Source organism: Parasteatoda tepidariorum, chromosome 6 (assembly GCF_982258835.1).
Source record: "Parasteatoda tepidariorum strain Cologne lab strain chromosome 6, Ptep-v5.0, whole genome shotgun sequence".
NCBI lineage: Eukaryota > Metazoa > Arthropoda > Arachnida > Araneae > Theridiidae > Parasteatoda > Parasteatoda tepidariorum.
In genome coordinates, this window is record NC_141760.1 from 41,454,315 (window position 1) to 41,473,736 (window position 19,422).

The 19,422-nt window shown below is 30.8% G+C and overlaps 1 protein-coding gene across 1 annotated transcript; it reads right to left on the reverse strand.

Annotated features, from left to right (window-relative positions):
- Positions 1–675: 675 nt before the first annotated feature.
- On the reverse strand, positions 676–14,132 carry ND-MLRQ (NADH dehydrogenase (ubiquinone) MLRQ subunit). Its single transcript, XM_016071601.4, has 4 exons — positions 14,011–14,132; positions 9,647–9,735; positions 1,926–1,983; positions 676–870 (listed from the first exon to the last, which is right to left on the reverse strand). The coding sequence occupies exons 1-4, from the start codon at positions 14,053–14,055 to the stop codon at positions 808–810; spliced, it is 255 nt and encodes an 84-aa protein (XP_015927087.1). The 5' UTR covers positions 14,056–14,132; the 3' UTR covers positions 676–807.
- Positions 14,133–19,422: the final 5,290 nt, after the last annotated feature.

The following is a 19,422-nucleotide window of genomic DNA, read 5'->3' on the forward strand; positions in this document are numbered from 1 at the left end:
ATTTCTTGGCATAAAAAAAAATTTTCTTCCCAAGTTAAAATTATTCGCTTAAAAAAGTATGTACTATAAGAATTTTATTTGCTTATGCTTGCACCCCTACTATCCAAATCTCAAATTCAATCTCAAAAATCAATAAATTGCAATGTTAAAAAAAAATCTTTAGAAAGTTTGTTCAACTTCAGTAGCCTGTGTGTGAGTCACCTGCTGTACATGAACATAGGGTCAAGTGCCTGTTACTGATTCATGATGAAAAAAAAGGCATATAACAAAAATAGAAAACGATTCTAAAAAAAGGATGGAGCTAATTAAGAATTTTTTTTTGATCCAATTCATTCAGTAATAATTCATTCCTCTGAGGAAAAAAGCAAAAAGAAGTACCGTTTCACACCAACTCCTTTTCATTTGAAAACGTTTTGGATTTCACTTTTTGAACTAGTAATTTTGATATTAAGAAGTCTGGTTTTTCTTTTTTCTTGTCTAGTAATAAAAAATCAGATGGTTATTTTAAAATCACAAGTTCATCGAAATTATAAGCTCAGAACAAGCGAAAAAAACTGGGAATATCAGGACAAAAGGACATCATTCAAGGACAAAAATCAGGACATTTATTACCAAGAAAATTGAGACACCTGTGAACCCTGTACAATATCATTTTCCTCAAAGAAAACAAGAACAAACATACAAAATTTTGTTTATTTTCTATCATTAATTAAATAAAGAATAACATAAGCCAGATATTGATATTTACTAGAAAGTTCTTAAGTGGAATAATCCTGGCAAAATAATTACAAGATTCACTATTTTTATTTAGAATTCTGGGCGTTGCTCCTTGATCTTTTTGTAGTCTGGCTCCTCTTTGATGTGAAGCAACTGAAATAAATTAGAAACAAATTTTTAATTTTTCTGCTTACTCATAGTAAACTAAACAAACCTTAAATAAACAAAGAACCAAAATTTTCTTAAATTTATTATATTACAAATCAGTAATTTGGAAATTACATGGTGTAGGACATAAAAAAAATGAACTAATATTTCTCAGAACAATTTCTTCTATAAATTAAACTTTAAATTATTAACTTTGTATTTAAAATACTTAGTTCATTATATTCTATCAAAAAATCACTTATTTTATAAAATCTGACAAAAATAAAATATGATTACTAGGCTACAAATTCTTAAAATTTTGTGAATTGGTTTCGAATTTAATTTTAATCCCAATTAAATTTTGAAACTTACATTTGAATAAAGCAATTTAGGCAGTTTTAAATAATTTAATATAATATACAATTAATTTGAAATTATTTTATCTCAGTGTTGTATATCCAACAACTTCCTGGCGTCTGATGTAAATTGTTCATTTTAAATGTAAATTAAAAAATTTAATTAATAAACACTGAAACTTATTCTGATAATGTTTGAAATTTTTTAATTAAATGCTCCCTTAAATTTAAGATGCTCTCTTTCTTGTTAATTAGAACGTGTGGATCATTGCGTTTTACTGCATTTTCCACCTTGAAGAATATTTTTTCTTTATGTCTGGCCATTTAAAATCACCTTTTGAACTAAACATACCATACTAGATACATTTTGCTATACATTTGTTTCACTTATTGCAAATATATATGTACATTGTTCTTCCTCCCTGCTTGCCCTTTGATTCCAATAAATGCCCCTATTTGCCCATTTATCCCTTAAAAACACTGCCTTTTTATTCAGATACCATTTCTTAAAAAAAAAAATTCATTAATAATTACACATAAAAAAATTAATAATTACATATTGGTAAAATTATCCGTGTTTATAGGTTTAATTCTGATTACTATTACAAATACTTTGTTAGGATTATTATCAACTTGTATCTCTTTTGGGGAGGGGAAAAAATATGTGCCAAGAAACATGTTTATTATATAAAAATATAACATTACCTTATATCTTTTTTCTGCATATTCTTGATAAGGCTCAGGATTGGCTGATCTCCTCCAACTGAAAGCAAATAAATTGCATTGAGCAAAATATTTTATTATAAAGGCTAGTTATTGAATAATACTATAATAAAATAAACTATAAGGTTTACATTTTTAATTACTGATAGAAGGATTAATTAATTATTGGTAGAGGTATTAATTACTGTAACCTCTATGCTAAAGCATATTCAATCAATGGAATATTTAATTTAATTAGTATTGTGTGTGGCAAAGTTGGAAAGAATTACTTTCAACATTTACGTTAAGTAAAAGGCAAAATTAGAGGTTGCGGCTCAGGTAACTTATTAATAATAGTAAGATTCAAAATTTCCTAGCAAAAAATAAATAAATCAAATAAAAAATAGTTTTTAATGAACTTTCATTAGAACAGCATGCCTCATCTCTACTGCATACTATTAGATCAGAGCTCATTCTAGGCAGAAAAAAAGGCAGGGAGCAAAAGTTTTAAAGAAAGGGCATTATTATTCTAAAAAGGCTAATTTCTTTCTATGGACTTTACACGTTCTATTAAAAAACATTGTCAATAATTTTTTTTTTTTTGCTTAAGTACCAAAGCAATCATATTAATTACTAATTTTTATTAATAAATTAACATATATACATGAGTTAATGAGCTAATTTAGCTTAGTAATTTATTTAAAATGCATGCATATATGAATAAAATAAAAAATGTATGTTTTTATGTGTCTGTAGTTATGATTTAATAATTAAAATGATTAATAATAATTATGATTTAATGATATTGAAGTAACTGCAAACTTTCAAAGACAAGTGCAACATGGGGGAATTATGGCTATTTTTCCTTTCACATATAAATCTATGTATTGACAGCAATGACAAACTAAATAAAAAGAGTTGAAAATAACAAAAGTTTAAGAAATCCATTGTAGAGTTTGGGGAAAAAAATAAAATTCTAACAAAAGAAAAGTGTAATGCTCATAGGAAGAAAGTGTAAAAAAACTACATACATATTTTAATGACTAATATAAACTGGAATTAAATATTTAGTTTAAGAAAATTTATAGGGTTTAAACCGATACCAAAAATTAAAATAAAACCATTATATTGCAAAATAGGATTCAAAATTCATTTGGTATTATACTTCAGATATTATTTCTATTTCTTGAATTATAAGAGGTTATATAAATTTTAAATAGGAACCGTTTTCTTTCTAGTCTTTTTTTCCTAAAAAGTCATATAAGCTACAAAAAATAAACAAAATTACAAACAGTGAGTAGGGTGACTCGGGGTAATTCACGATCACTCTGTTTCTGGGGTAAATAATGATCACCTAAGTTTTATTTAAAAAAAAAAACTTTTTTTTTTCAAATTTGAGACATGGACAAGAATGCTTGTACACTTTACTAAAGTATAACTACATTTACTTAATAATAGTTTTTTGTTTAATCAAACAAAATAAGTATCTTTTAAACTGCTTTCTGTATTTTCCATTTCAAAGATGGGCACATTTCTGCAAAGATCCCCCTCCTTCTCTTAATAATAAATATTTTGAGTTACTTTCTTTTTCTTTGATATAAAAGTAGTGTAAGCTTTTGTTTAATTATTTCACATCTACTGTAAACATTATAATTGATTATAGGAAACTATATCAAATATTTCCCCCTACAGATGGGATAATTATTGATCACTGGGGTAATTCCTGATCATTGTCATTTCTTCTTATAAATAGTATATAAAATAGCTAATTGTCTTTTCTTAAATAACAGTTCATATTTGTTAAGTGGAACAACTATAAAATATATTTTAAATGTCATCACAAAATTTGTTTTTAACTGTATACAAGACTGTATTCTGATTTGCACCATTTATGGTTTGTCTTACCTTGCTTCTATCTTAATTTTACGTGTGTACATTGTTAGAATAATTTTTAAGTTTATAAATTAGCCTAGTGTAATTGTTAGAATAATTTTTAAGTTTATAAATTAGCCTAGTATCAATATGGTGAGAAATTATAAGCCTAAAAAGGATACTAAGCTTCTAGAAAGCAAAATTAGTGAATTTCTTTTAATGATTGAAAATGAAAATTTCAGTGTGAGAGCTGCTGCCAGTGCTGTTGACATACCTTACTCAACTTAACACTTTCCATTTATGAAGTTAAAAAATCCAGCAAAAGTAACTCATGTGGGAACTCTCTTATATTTCAGCCGAACATGAGAATGAGTTGGCTGATTGCCTAAAATGCATGGCATGATGCTAAGATTTTGAATTTAAAGTGCTAATCTTTCTTCTTGCTTTTAAATAAATCCTTTTATTAGCTGCTTAAATATATCTTTTTGGTTTATTTGTTTGATCTTGATGTCTTATTTGTTAATTACCATTATATAATTATTTTTAAACAGCCCCTTTACAATAAAAACTAGTGATCAGTAATTACCCCAGAAATGATCAAGACCAGGGATAATTCCTGATCACTAAAAATTTAAAATCTTTTAAATTCTAATTAGATTTTCAAACAAAAGAAGGTGGCATAGGACCAGGGTTGGTTTTTTGACGTCAAAAAGTGGTTTTTGACATGACAAGGGTATAATACTGGTTTAAACCGTCAAAAATGTCAAAAACTAGACTTTGCCAAAAAAATATATAAACTTCAAAACTACCAACAGTTGCCATGCATTATATTGAAATTTAATTATACTATAGGTAATCAGCAGGTTTTAAAATATTTTTTAATTAAAATTAAGGTAAAATAACAGATTTAAAATCTCAGAAATTTATATTCAAATGCATGTGCAGAAAAATTTTACACAAAATTTTTTTAAATATTTATATTTTGAAAGAAAAAAAATTTTTTTTTTTGATACTTAAGAAAATTAAAAGTTTATTACTATGCATTTTTGACATATAAGGAACATATAACTAATATTTATAAGGAACTTACAAGTTATGTTGTATAAATACAAACTTGATACAAGTGTATGAAAAAAAATTTTAATGTTATACCGAATATCTTTATTATCCAGTATGTTAATTTAAATTTAAAAGTAGTTATATTTGGGAATAATGATAAATATAATTCATATTATTTATTATATTTATTTATAATTATTACACTTATCATTTAAAAAATTTTTTTACCTCTTAATTTTTTTCCCCCACTTGTATTAAGAATACAAATAATGCATATCTTGAAAGCAAGAAGTAATTATTCAACAGCTGAATATTTAGATATTCAACAAAACTATGTATATAGTATTCAGCAAAATGAAATTCACAAGTATTTGGATAAACTAAATTTTCAGCATAGTAAATGAATAGGCTGATATACTGTAAATCGACACTAACTTCTCTGTGTATTTAACAGAAACTTAAATTTGTATTGTCTTATGTTAAAAAGATTATTAAGAAGATTTAAAAGAATATTAAAAGATTTTTCTTTAAAAGATGTCTAATGTACAAAACTGCTAATGTTTATCTTTAAAAATGTCTAATTTTTAGTAAAATCTATACTATACACTAAATTTGGTTATAAATAAATTTCTTAATAACATCACTGCAGATTTTCAATAACACATGAAAATGAATACATAATATTACAAAAGATGTGAGCTTTCAAAAGTACAAGATTTTGGTTACTATTCAAATAATAAGTGTTTCTTCAAAATTTTAAATTTATTTTTTCTAGAACATATTTAGAAACACTATCCTTTATAAAAAATATATAAATTTTATGTATTAATTAAATTTCACATATGAATATAGGTTTTTGACATTTTCGAAATTTTTGACAGTGAGGTTTTTGACGTGACGGTTTAAACCATGGTTTAAACTGTCAAAAACTGTCACATGTCAAAAACCTGCCAACCCTGCATAGGACTCATCTCATATAGCGTCAAACTTCCAGTAAACATTAAAATTCTATTTTGAATAGTATTTTTCACAAAATAGATGTTTGCAGTTTTTGATCAGGAATTACCCCAGGTCACCCTAGTTGGAAAACTTGCATTTTCCTTCACTTTTCGGACATTTTATTTTGCTATAACATTACATTATATATTGAGAATTTTAAATACCATGCATGGCACTAACTGCAGGAAAAATAACTTATATTAACAATACAGGGTGTATAGTCAAATTATTCAACAAAAAATAAGCACCTTTTAACCACTTTTCAAGCACTTTAATAATATTTTTAAGTACTTTGAAAGAATATCATAACTAGGCAGGGTTGGAAAGTTCGACAATTGACGGTTTTATCCGGTTTTAAAAAGTCATGTCAAAAACAAAACAAAAATATTCTATTGGTATTGTTTTTGACAATGGTCAAAATTTTTGAATCATGTAAATCGAATGGCGTTTTCATAAGCTACGGTCTGATGATGCTCCAAAATAGAGTGGGATTGTGAAAATATTGAATAGAACAATATGAACTGTGTTTTTCTGCATAATTCATAGCGAAAATCAACATGGTAAAGGAAAAATCTCAATTTGGTAAAGGGAAAATAAAGAACTTTTTAAAAACACCCAATGAAAAAAGCACCTTTAAGGGGCTTTTAAAAAACGAAAATGAGCAACTTCAAGGACTTTTTAAAAATGCTACGCAACCTGCTATGAAATACACACAAATAAATTATATCAAAATAACAAGGATTGTTAAAATCATGTGAAAAAACACCACAATAATTGCAACAAAAAAAACCCCCAAAATGTAAGACGAAATCGGCACGAATAAAGCGTATCAAAGTGAAATTATTTAAATGCGTGATTTAAAATTAACATGTCATAATAAAAATCAAATTTTTTAAAACCATGCGGGAATGTGAAATGACCCCAAAAATATTCCAAACAAATTTTCAGAATAACTGTTCTCTCGCACTACCCTAGGCACTATGTGAGAAAAAAATTCAATAATAGTTATCCTGCTCTTTCCATTCATGCATGCCCTAAACATTTTTGAAATTTGATCTTATCAGCTAAGCAATATCCTAGGGGGTCCTGAATTCGAGAAACACAGTGACAACTTCAATTTCCTTTCTTTTTCCCCTTCATCTCAGAAAGGGCATTAATTACCTTGACATTGGCCAAAACAATCAAGTGAGGAAGGATTTGAATAGGAAGAAAAGAAGGTAGAACTACAAAATAATTTACTGCTTTGATTTTTATAGATTTTACATAAATTTAATGAAAGATTATGAAATCAGTAAACTTGAGTTTTTTTAAAAAAAAATATATATTGGGGGAGAGGGACCATCCAATCTGTACTATGTGCAAGCCAATAAATTAAGAAAAATTGACTTTGAATGATGCAATTCTTTTTCAAGGAGTTTTAAGCTTATAATTTTCTTTTTAAAAAAATTATCATTTATTAAGTTGTATAAATTTTATAATATGTTCAACTGAGCACTGAGCCAGGGTGGCCCAGGGGATAGAGGGTCCGCCTTCCAATAATTAGCTGGTCAATGCGAATTCCCACACCCAGATTCCATTAACCACTGTGGTGAAGGAAAATATCCTCAGTTGTAGATGGATCATGGGTTAGAATCTTCTTGCTGTCAGGCTAACAGTGGAAGGTTTTCCTCTCCATGTAACGTAAATGCCGGTTAGTTCCATCAAAACGTCCCCACAAAGGTGAATTTCTCCCAAACTATATCCAGGAGTTTTTCGGATTGGGTTCAAAATTACAAGGCTACGGCGTTGAACATTAATAGTCGTAAACTCAAAATTGGGTCGGCTGTGTAACGAAGGTTATAAAATATAAAAGAGAAATTAATAATTGCCATTAAAATGCTAAACAGAAATAAATATTATTGCAGCAATAGTAAATTTGATTTTGTTTCATCATTCATAATTACGAAGTTGAAATATCATTTTGCGTCGAAGTATTTTTCTATTTGGGGGGGGGGGGGCTAACAGATTTTAGGGTAGGGGCTTTTCATAATTGCAAACATGATGTATTAAGTGTTTTTCCTAGGGGGAGCACGTTTTTAAAGACCCTTTGGTTTCTAACATTTTGAAGGTGGGACGCTGTTTTTACAATCAAAAGTTTGTTAACTCAGAATTTAATGCACATTATGCCGCAATATTCAGTATGTTTAGGTTTCATAATTCATCACTGCAAAGAAATATCATTTTGCTTAGAAGTATTTTTCCATTTTCTTCCTTCTTTCATTTTTAGAGGAGTGAAGGTTCTAAGGGCTCCTTGGTTTTAAATATTTTTCAGGTGGGGCCCAGGTTTGTACAATCAAAAGTCTTAGCTCATAACATTATGCATATTATTCCACATTCCTTGGTCTCAAAATTTTGTAGGTGGAGCCCCAGTCTGAAACTCGAAAGTTTGATGACTCAGAATTTTATGGACATGCATTTGGCTGAAGATGCAGCCCCCCAACGCATTTGCCAGCTTTAGTCCTCTAAAAAATAATAAATAAACATTTTATTCATAATGCTAATAATAAAACAAATTACGACAAAGTATGTTTTAAAACTATATATTTTTTTATTCAAAAGGACATGGGGCCATAGTTCTCCTCCTTTAAGGAACACCCTCCACTTCAGCTGGGGTTAGAGGGCAATCGCTTTCTCAGACCCTATGGATTTTCGGACCCTGGATACTCATAATATTTAGGAAATAATTCTATAGTTCTATTCAAGTACATTTTTTTACTACTTTCAACAATTTTTTAAAACAGTTCATAAGGAAGCACGCATTTATGCCTGAAATATCTTAGCAACAAATGTGAATGTATAAAATTAACACATTCATATTTACAAAAACTAAGCTATATTACAAATTATATTCTTTTAGCTAATTACATTACAACACTGAATACTTGTGACAAACATTTATCAAAAATAACAGATTAGTACAAGGGCGATGGCAGCGGGGTGCAAGGGGGTACACTTGCACCCCCTTGGCTTTTTTTTAAACAATTAAAGAGATACAGAAAAACAATTTTGTTATAAAAATTTTTAAGAAACTTATTTTTATTGAAAAACAAATAATTAAGTTATTGATACATAACAATTAAAAAATTGTTTAATTGAACAAAAACTGTAATCGTCTTGTTTGCTGTCCAAATCTGTTTATAACTTTTTAAATGAATTCTGAGTCATTAAATCTTTTCTCATGCACACTGAGCATGCACAAACTTGGCAGATATCTAAGCCATATTTTTAAATTTCATTTAATAAAATAAAAGTAATATTATATTTTCTATTTGTTACTTAGTTTAACAAAGGTGTATAACACTAACTGACTTCTCACAACTGTAAAACTTCATCAACACAATAAATACTAATGTTAAGCGTGCACCAATATGTTAGTATACGAAACTACTGTTTGTAGTTATTTGTGTTTCAAAGTCAGTAGGTATGCCAGCGCCATCAATGCAGTGACAAAATTTGCAAGTAAAAGAAATTTGTACTTTTGTTTAAATATCTTATTAACAATGAAGAAATGTATCTTGAAAAAATTAACAGATGAAAGTATATGTAATAACAAAACAAAATGTAATAACATAATACTTTAATTATTTTCTTGGAGGGGGGGGGGTAGTTTGCTAGAGGGTTGCACCCCTTTTCATATTATTCTGCCAGCTCCCTTGGATTAGTACAAAACTTATTGGGTAAATATTGTACTATTTGCCAGTTGATCCATTTTCAACAAAGCCACTTTTTAATTTACAAAAAACTAAAATTCTTACCTAACTTCTGGGTTCTTAAAGGCCAGCCTGGCTAAATATGCAGCAGATAGAGCACATCCACCTCCAAGGATTACAAATAAAGGTATCAACTAAAGAATAAGGTTCATACTATAATTAGTATATTACTTAGAGGAAAATATTAGTAAATATTGTGAAATTTTAAACAAAACAAAATTGAGTTAGATAAATAAAAAAACAATGATAGTTCGTTCATTGACTCTTTTTTTTCTTTCTTCATTTCATTTAAATCAAATTATAAAATATTCTGATTTAAATCTGAATATAACCTGCAGAAACACTGCTTTGCACGAGATAGGGCAAAATCTTTATTAATTTAATTTACTTAATCAAAAAACTTCTCATTAAAAAAAAAAGAGCATGTTTTACAGGGGTCTGTCCAAGCCAAATTTACTACCGTTTAAAGGTACCTTCACAAATCCAACTTAGGAAAAACAGCAGTTTCACAAAATACTTTTTCTTAAAATTTTATTTTTGTGTCTTGTAAGAAACGATAAATCCATATTTTTGTGTTGATTTGTTAATATAATTTTTAATTTTCACAAAATAGGTACCTCTCAGAAAAACCTAGACAGACCCCTGTTTTATAATAATAACCAACACGGAAAAATATAGAATTGTAGAATAGATCTTAGCTTCTTTTTACTTACTTATCCTCTACGTGCCTTGGGCACTTAAGGCCTCCAGCATATCCCTCCAACGCCTCCTGTCTTTAGCAATAGATCTTGCTTCCTCCCAGCCAGATATTCCACATTCTTTTAATTCGCCCAAAAAACATGCGCTGGATGGTAAGTTTGGGTCTTCCTCTTGTTCTCTTACCATCAGGGGCCCATGTAAGCGCAACAGATGAAATTTTTTCTTTGGGCATTCTAAGGATATGTCCGAGCCAGCTCCATCTTCGTTTTTTAATTTCATCTTCGATTGTTTTTATTTTAGCTTTCTTTAATAGATTTTGATTTGATACTTTGTAAGGCCAGAAAATTTTAAAAATAAATCTTAAACATTTGTTTTGAAAGGTTTCTAATTTTTGTATTTCGATCTTAGTCTGTTTCCAGGTTTCTGCGCCATATAATAGTACTGCTCTAACAATAGCTTTGTAAACAACTATTTTTGTCGTTATTTCAATATTTGACTCTCTCCAAAATTTATGTAATCCCTTAAAACATGTTCTTGCTTTGATTATTCTCTGTCTAATATCTTCGCTACTTCCACCTTTTTTATCTACAATAGAACCTAAATAGCTAAATGACTCTATGTCATCTATTTCGTGATTTTCGATTTTAATTTTGTCATTTTTCTTTTGATTTATTCTCATTACTTTAGTTTTCTTCTTGTTCATGAATAAACCTACACTATTTGAATATTTGTTGAATTTGTCTGTTTTAAGTTGAAGGTCTGTACATTTGGATGAAATAAGTACGATGTCATCAGCAAAATCAAGGTCTTCTAAAGTAGTTGTGAAATTCCACCTTATTCCTCTTTTTTTCATCTTTCAAGCTGTTTCGCATAATCCAGTCTATCTTCTAGTTGCTTAGCTTAGTCTTAGCTTTTAGTTGAAGCTAATTTCACATATTTATAATTTTGGTAAACTTTTTCAGATATTCATAGTTTTACAAACAGGAAAAAGAAATGAAAATACTCCAGTGTCAATTTGAAAGTGCAATGAATAATTATTAGTGTTGGTAGTTTCTAATTAGTCATGCATGCGTAAATTCAACAACTTTTCTAACAAACAAAATTTCAGTCACCTCTGAAAAATAGATATGAGAAGTTGGTAGGATAAGAAGAAAAGTAAGAGAAGTAGTCGTGAGTGGCTTCAGAAGTTTAAAAACAGTGAATATAAAGTGGAGGACAAAGAATGCAGAGGAAGACCAAAATTGGAAGTCAAAGAATTGGAAGATTCATCCCAAACGTAAAAAGAACTTGCTCTTACATTACAAGTGACTTAGCAAGCAATTTCATATTGTTTAAAATCGTTGGGAAGGATCCCAAAACAAGGAAGTTTGGTTCCATACGAACTGAATCTAAGCTGAATGTTGATTTTGCTATTTGGAAACACTTTAATGGGAATTCCTACCCCACTCACCGTACTCGCCGGACCTTGCCCCTTCACATATTAAATTATTCTGGATGACTCTGGAGCAGAAATTTACTGAATCCAAGGAATGGGTCGATTTGTGGATATCCTCGAAAGATGAGTTCTTCCGTGGTATCCTAATGCTCCCAGAAAGATGGGGGAAAGTAGTGTCTAGTAATGGAGAATACTTAGAATAAGAGATTCTGTACGGATTTTTCACGATAAACTGCTAATTTTTTATTGAAAATGAAGAGAACTTATTTGTACTTCCAATAAATGCCAAAGAATTTTGTTATTTATGATAAAATTAAAAATTGTAGAAAAATTATTAAAAAGGATGCAAAATTCTCTTCTTAAACTAAAGATTAAATTAAAATCTTTACCAGAATAATAAGAGCTTAATAATGTGTACATAAACCAGTAGTTGACAATTGATAAAATATATGAGAAAAAACAATAAAATGAGTTGTAAACCAACATAACCACAGAACGACCAAACATAAAATTTGCAATCGAATATACAGACTAAATACATATTGGAATGATTGTCGACTGACCAAAGAATACTAGAAAAACTACCATAAGACTTATCTTATATTCAGAACAGGTCTTGAAGCCTCCCTGTTTATATAGATATAAATATATATATATTAGTATTAACTGGGTCCGAATTATCTGAACCTCGTAAAATGGAAATCAAGAATTCAAACTTGCAATTTTAAATTCATGATTCAAATTCTTTTAAAATTAAAAAAAGAAATTGTTTACCTGTAAATTATGTATCGTTCATTTAACATTATAACTTTTTTTTTTTAGTTTCACTGATTTTGTTTTCTTTTTACTCAGCGACATTCGAAACCAAGAATTTTACCAATCAGTCAACAATAGGGACGTATACTTTCTTTTTGAAGGGATGAGTAAGGAAAGATTAAGCAGTTTTCACTAAGGAAATGTAAAAGCTTGCTTGAAATAGAGAAATTTTTATTATTTGTTTTTTAGAATTCAGGCACACAAAAAAAATTATCTACTTTTTGTAAATGCAAATTTAATTACATAAATATTGAGTGAAAAATTATAATCTTTAAAAGGGCTGTCTCTTCATCTATAAAATGTGAGGGGTCAGCTCAGTCCTTCACCCCGGCTCTGCGCTCTCTGTTGAAGGTTATTTTTTTTCAACAAGAAACAAGTCATATCTGAACTGGTCCAATAAAATTGTTGATATTACAGTATCTTGTTGGTACTTTTTCAGATTTGGTCTGTATCAACAATCCAATTCTGAAGTCCAATTCAACAGTCTTTATAGTATGGAACATGTATCCTTCTAGTGGAGATATCTGACCCACAATGAAATAAACAATAGGGAGATTCAGTTTCAGTACCTGTTTGTACCAATTACTATCCACGACCAGTTTTCTATTTTCACAAAAAAATTTTAAAAGGTGTTTTTTGAGAACATTTCTGTATCATGATTTGCAGCAGAATAACCACCAAGTCTTGGCAACTTCTGGACAGCGGCCCATGAGGAACTAAAAAAAAAAAAAAATCACAGGAAGGGGATGAATTCTAATGGTACAACTTGTAGCCCCTGATGGCAAAACTCAATGTGTTCCTTTTTAAGAAACGTGCAGGTTTGAAATTCATTTGGAGCCTTAACGGCTGTATTTGGTGTGACAGATTACGATGCTGATAGATTGGAGGTAGCAGCAAGTAATACTTTACAAGTTAGTTCGCCTATATGTATCCTTTTTTTTTTAGGGGGGATATTTCCATATCATGATCTCTCGCATAATAATCGCCAAGTCTTACCAAATTCCAGGCAGCGGCCGGTGAGAAACTAAAAAAAACATCACAGAAAGGGACCAACTCGAATGGCGTAACTCGAAGCTACCCCTGGGCAAACATTTACATATTTTTTTAAAACAATTTGCTAATTTAAAATCTATTTGGCCCCTTGGCGATTGTAGTTGGTGCCACTTATCACAATACGGAAATATTCCCTTTCTTAAGGCAAAAAGCAACACACTAGATATTATTACACATAAAAAAAGACCGTAAGTAATCGTTATCTGCTAAATCATTCACATGTAAATATGGGTTAACTAATACAAACATGTTAATCGAGATACAGTCTATTACAAAGTAACTTGAGCATTACAAAAAATCAATTCGATTAGAAAACAGTGCAGACACTAACTCGACTGACCTTCAAAGTCCTTGCACATACAATGTACACCGACGTATATTTACATTAAAATGCATAGATACTTACAGAATAATGCTTTTTCAAGCTTGACCAGGTCAATCCTTTCATCATCTTGAAAGCTTTATGATGTACAAATTTCTAAACAGAATTCAATAAAGCAAGAAATGAACTTCACCGTCGACCGTACAATAAATAAAAAGGCAGTTACGGTTGCAACTTTCAAACAGTACCTGAAATGTTTAAAGCAAAGTAGTGCATATTTAATCACGTGAGTCAACCACACTAGAAGTTCTGTTTTTATTGGTGATTGAAATTGGCTACAGGTGGCGTAGAGCAGAACTCTCTACCTAGGGCAACACATTGCATGCTTTTAACATCAGCGTTTGGACAGTTATTGGTGAAGGAAGTACGATAGCTTCTAACTTGATTTTCAAATAGATTAAAAAAATTTTAAGGTGGAAAATAATATGGAACTGAAAATTGCATTAAACATAGTTCTAAAATAAACTGTAAAAAAATATTTTTGATAATTAAATACGAAAAAGATTAGGAAAGGGGAATCCTTTTATCACAAATGTCGTAGTACATTCTTATACAACTGATGAGAGTAGGAAAGAAAAGGCGTAGGGTTAAGACATAGAACCGATCTTCTCCCTAAATAGCATATTCGAGAGTTGGGATCACGAATGGATGTTCAGAAGCGAGATTTAGCGGATTTTGACCACATTTTAATGTCCTTTTCTGGATAATGTTTTTAACCAAACAAATTCCATTGGGGGCTGTGAAGAAGACGTTGTCATTTTCCCTCACCTTGTTATTCGCAATCGCAACACTCGAATACGCCATATGGGGGCGAAGACCGGCTTCATGTCTTGACCCTTCCCTCTCCTCCACTTCTCAGTTGCATGGGAATCCAAGCGATGGTTGGTAGATATGAATTCCGCATCCAACACGCGCCGATCACTATACTGACACAAGATATTCTCGGTGGTAGTCGGATCACGGGCTAGAGTCCTCTAGCCGTCAGCCTCGTCTTTAGATGAGTGTCTATTGATGAAGTAGAGTATGAAGATCCTCTCGTTGAACGCAGGACTACACCCAATGGATGAAAGGTTGTGAAAACGAGATGTATCAGTGAAGTTGCGGACCGACGTCAGGCACGGCATGCACCCCGACACTCCACCCAATAATACTGTACACCTGCTCTTCTTTATAAAGAAGTATCTGAAGCGAGATTCTCTATTAAATGCAATAAGGTGGCCTAGAGGGTGACTTTTAATCATAGCAAATTGGATCGTGTTGCGTTAATGGCCAGGGAAATTTTGAAAAATATTAAGCGAGGGAAAAAAATCGTAGTACATTCCTATACAACTGAAAAGAGGAGCTCTTGTCACCTTCTCTCTCGAGAGGGAAGGGAGAATAGCCAATGGCATGGAACCGGTCTTCTCCCCAGATGGCGTATGCGAGCGTTGCAATCTTCTATTTAATTTATTAAAAATGCTTTCTGATTTAAATTAATTTACTTTTCATTTGAAAAATTGATTCACTGACTTCACAATTCATTAAGGCTTCAAGTTCGATAGAAAAAGTAACTGACTTCCTTTTTTTAGTTATTAGTTCACCATAAATAAATAATAATGTATTAAACTTCTTATTATTAGTGGTGTTGAAACTTTTTGTAGCAGTATTGTTGTAAAATAATGTTTAGTATTATTTATACATTTTATTAAGTCCCGAAATGGACTGATCGTTAAGACACGTCTCCCAGCAGATCCCCGGAGTCAAGGATCACTGGTTGCGGTCAGTGTGCGGGTGGGTGACCACTTGGATCAGTCTGCGTAGGGACCGAGGGTGCGCGGTATTGGTCCTCGTTAAACTGTTCTACCGTAAAGCTCTCGACTTCACGTGCAGGTCGTCAGGCTACCGAAGCGGGGGTGCCACCTCCTCTGCAGAAGATCAAAATTGTGATGGCATGTCTAAGGATTATCTTCAGGGATGTTTCCCAGACCGTCGCCAATAGCTCATTGTGCAGCTCTAGTGCGACGTAAATGAACTGCAACAACAATAACAATATTTTACTAAAGTTTCTCGTACTTCCCCCAATGGTATATTAGGTTGAGAAAAAGTTTCTTACGGTACAACTACGCTAAAATATTAAAAGGAATATTTTAAACTTAAACTATCCAGACCCCAACTTGCAATCTATATAAGCCCAAAGTATTTTTTCAGTTTTTTCACAGAAATAAATAATAGAAAATTAAAGTTTAAAAAAATATTTAAAATAAGTAAAAAAATATTTTGAAATATTGTTTGTTTAGAATACATATTGTTTTAAAGGAACATTTATACTAAACATTTCGTTATTAAATTATTAGTTTGGTTAAACAGTTGCAAGTAAGTTTGGAAAAGAGGGTTTATACAAGTTTTTGCGTTTAAGTTCCTTACAAAATAAAATTTGCATTTTGACATATAAATATAAACCAAATGTATTTTTTAAGTTACACACATGGTCTTCAGGCCCATTCGCCAAATTCCAAATGCAGGGAACGCGATGCGAAAATACCAAGTAATGGCGGACTTAATTGCTCAAGGCCCCGAGTCACACCCGATGATGAATACCACAAGAAGAATCGATGGCGGCAAAGAAAACGAGGGAGCAAGCAAGAATTTCCGAAGGTGGAGCCACAGGATGGCGGTTCCTATCGCTGGTAGCGGTCGGTCAAAAACTGGCCCGACGATCGATGCGTAGACCGTACACGTAGACCAATCGAGACTCAGTAATATAATCAAACGAATAGGGTTATCCGTAACGATTTCTCTTATTATAAATTTTTTGAATAATTGGCGAAAATAAATTTAAATAATTTCATAGCAACTTTATTTTAACATAAACATTAAAAAAAATTTCTTTAATAATTTTTCTTTAACAAATTTAACTTTAAAAAATTTTCCTTAATAATTTTTAAATATAAATTTAAAAAAATTTTTTCTTTAAAAAATTAAAAAAATATTTTTTTTATGAAAAAGGGGCAAGGATAAGAAAATAGGGGGAAAAAAGAAAAAAAAGGGGAAAAAAGAAATAAAATCATAACTGATTGATTTTCAATTATCAAAAGCATCTCTCCCTCGTGATAATTAAGAAGCATCATTAAAACTAAGATATAGCTCTAAATTATTATTGAACCTGAGTAACATTAAAACATAATTATGACATACATTTAGTCTAGGATATAGAAATAGTTGTAAAATATAGTTACATAGCTGAATTATAAATATAAACCATTATACAAGCAGCGTAAATCTGTCTATGTATATGAACAGCTCTAAATTATTATTGAATCTGCTTAAATTGATACTTAATATTAGAGCAAAAATATGATCCTGTCCGTTCTCTTAAAGTGATTAAAGCATATAAGATATTGTTTCCCTTTTCATTCTCATGACTGCTCGGTCACTCGATATTTTAATTTGGAAATCTTTCTAAAAAGAATTTCTAAAAATTAAACGTGTTTCAACAGTTTGTTTCAGGTTTCCTTAGCCCATGCAAGAAAAGAATTTTTGTTTACGAATTTGTAAGCATGTGTGTTAAGCGTTTATTTACAGGATTGCTCACTTGCTTGATATTACAGTTCTTTGTAAACAACACAAAAAAGGAATATCATTGGGTTTTTCAAAGATATACATACCCATTAGTGTTTTATGGATTACAGATAGATCAGTTTGTTCAAAAAATTTCTGCTGAATTGAAAATAAGCAAAAAGGAAGGCAACAGAGTTTGTAAATTACATTGAATTAAAACACTTATTTTCTAAGAAGTTAGAGAAACACCTCATTATCAGAAAAATACAGGGTGTTCCGTAATCACCACCTTAAATATATATTTCTATTTTAAATTTGTAAAAAAGGAGTTAAATATGCACATTAGCTGTCGCAAATTATTATTTAAGCTAGGAAAAAATAAATTCTATCGAAATCTAATGAATCCCGATTGAGAATACGCAATTGAAAACATTAAATCCCTGTTGGTTGCGAGGGAATGTGAGGGCAGCAAAAGAGGAAATACAGAACATAGAGGCATTCAAAAAATAGAAGTTACGGAAGGAACAAAAGCTATTAGAAACACCTCTAATTTTTATCAGGAAACCACACTGATTTTGATGTTTTTCATCCTATAATTCTCCTCACAAGATATTTCAATTAATATTTTTTTTTTTTTTTTACCTCTCTTAAATACTACTTTGCGACCCTTAATGTGTATACTTTTTCAAGAGAAAACTATGAGTTGTGTCACCAAATATATCAATTTATGATTGTGTATTGATATAATCGATATAATGTACATAAATTAAGTGAAATGTTTATAAATCAATGGTTTGACAGTGTGTATATGTCGTATATTTTTAGAACATCATTCCAATAAGTGTATCAGCATATATAGATCCGTAGACTAAAATGCAATAATCCTATGGGCGAGCGAAGTTAACTCCCTGTTGGAAGGATAAAAATCATATGAATAAGCTAACTGCTCTATCTTTTAGTTCTAATTGGATGCCTGCAAGTGGGGTAAATGTGTGAATATCGATCTTGATTAGCTGTTGAAGCGTGACATTTGTTTAAAATAAATGTTCTTTCCATTCTATTTCGAGTAAGCCATCCCCATCAAGTATCTTTTCTATTGCGTGGCACATTCTATAGTTTGTCTAAAGTAAGAACTCCCCTAAGGACAGGTTTTGGCTTGGGTCAGAGAGAGAAGGGGAATCTTTTTCTTCGGTCTATCGTGTTAGCCCTAGAGTGAAGAGAAGCTACCCTCTTGTTTCCATAGCAGCAGACGGCCTTTGTGGCGGGGGGAGTTCCTACCGTAGACAACCTATCTATATATTTTTACAGATATTTAAATTCTTTCGCTATAGATTTTTTACTTAACACAAAGACAGGCACGAAGGCATATAGAACATAAACAAACTACTCAGCGTCGAAGTTGCCAGGTACGCAAAACAAAAATAACCATAGTTACAATAAAATGCAAAAACAAACAAAAAAGTTAAGTAAAAAACGTAGACAGGAAATAATTATATTTTAATAAATTCGTTGGGCGATACGGCGTTGTATTTGATTAACTTCACGTTAATTAACATTATAACTTATGAGGAGAAACTTAGCTCGACTTAGCACGCTATCTTGTTTATAAACGATCAGCTGGCAGCGAAGTTATAGATCACGTGTCTGTGTATCATTGTGGTCTTCTTTTCGAGTTGAAAGTACCCAATTATGCTCATTGGTTAACTCAAATATTATAATAATTTGCTGCTATATTTTCATTTTAATTGGCCGGGATAGCCTGGTTGGCAAGGTGCTGGACTCGCGTTCCTGAGAACGGGAGTTCGAATCAAGCCTGCCGAAGATTCCCCGTGTTGTAAATGGTGGCTGGTGCATGCTGAATTTATTGGGTCACAAAGTCCTCCGTGTTCCCATAACAAA

Bases quoted from the DNA above. Each gene is read 5' to 3' on its own strand.
- ND-MLRQ (XM_016071601.4), bottom strand. From the start codon at position 14,055: ATGATGAAAGGATTGACCTGGTCAAGCTTGAAAAAGCATTATTCT. The intron at 9,736-14,010 runs GTAAGTATCTAT...CTTATTCTTTAG, and splicing joins GCTTGAAAAAGCATTATTCT to TTGATACCTTTATTTGTAAT. The intron at 1,984-9,646 runs GTAAGAATTTTA...ATTTGCTTTCAG, and splicing joins TTTAAGAACCCAGAAGTTAG to TTGGAGGAGATCAGCCAATC.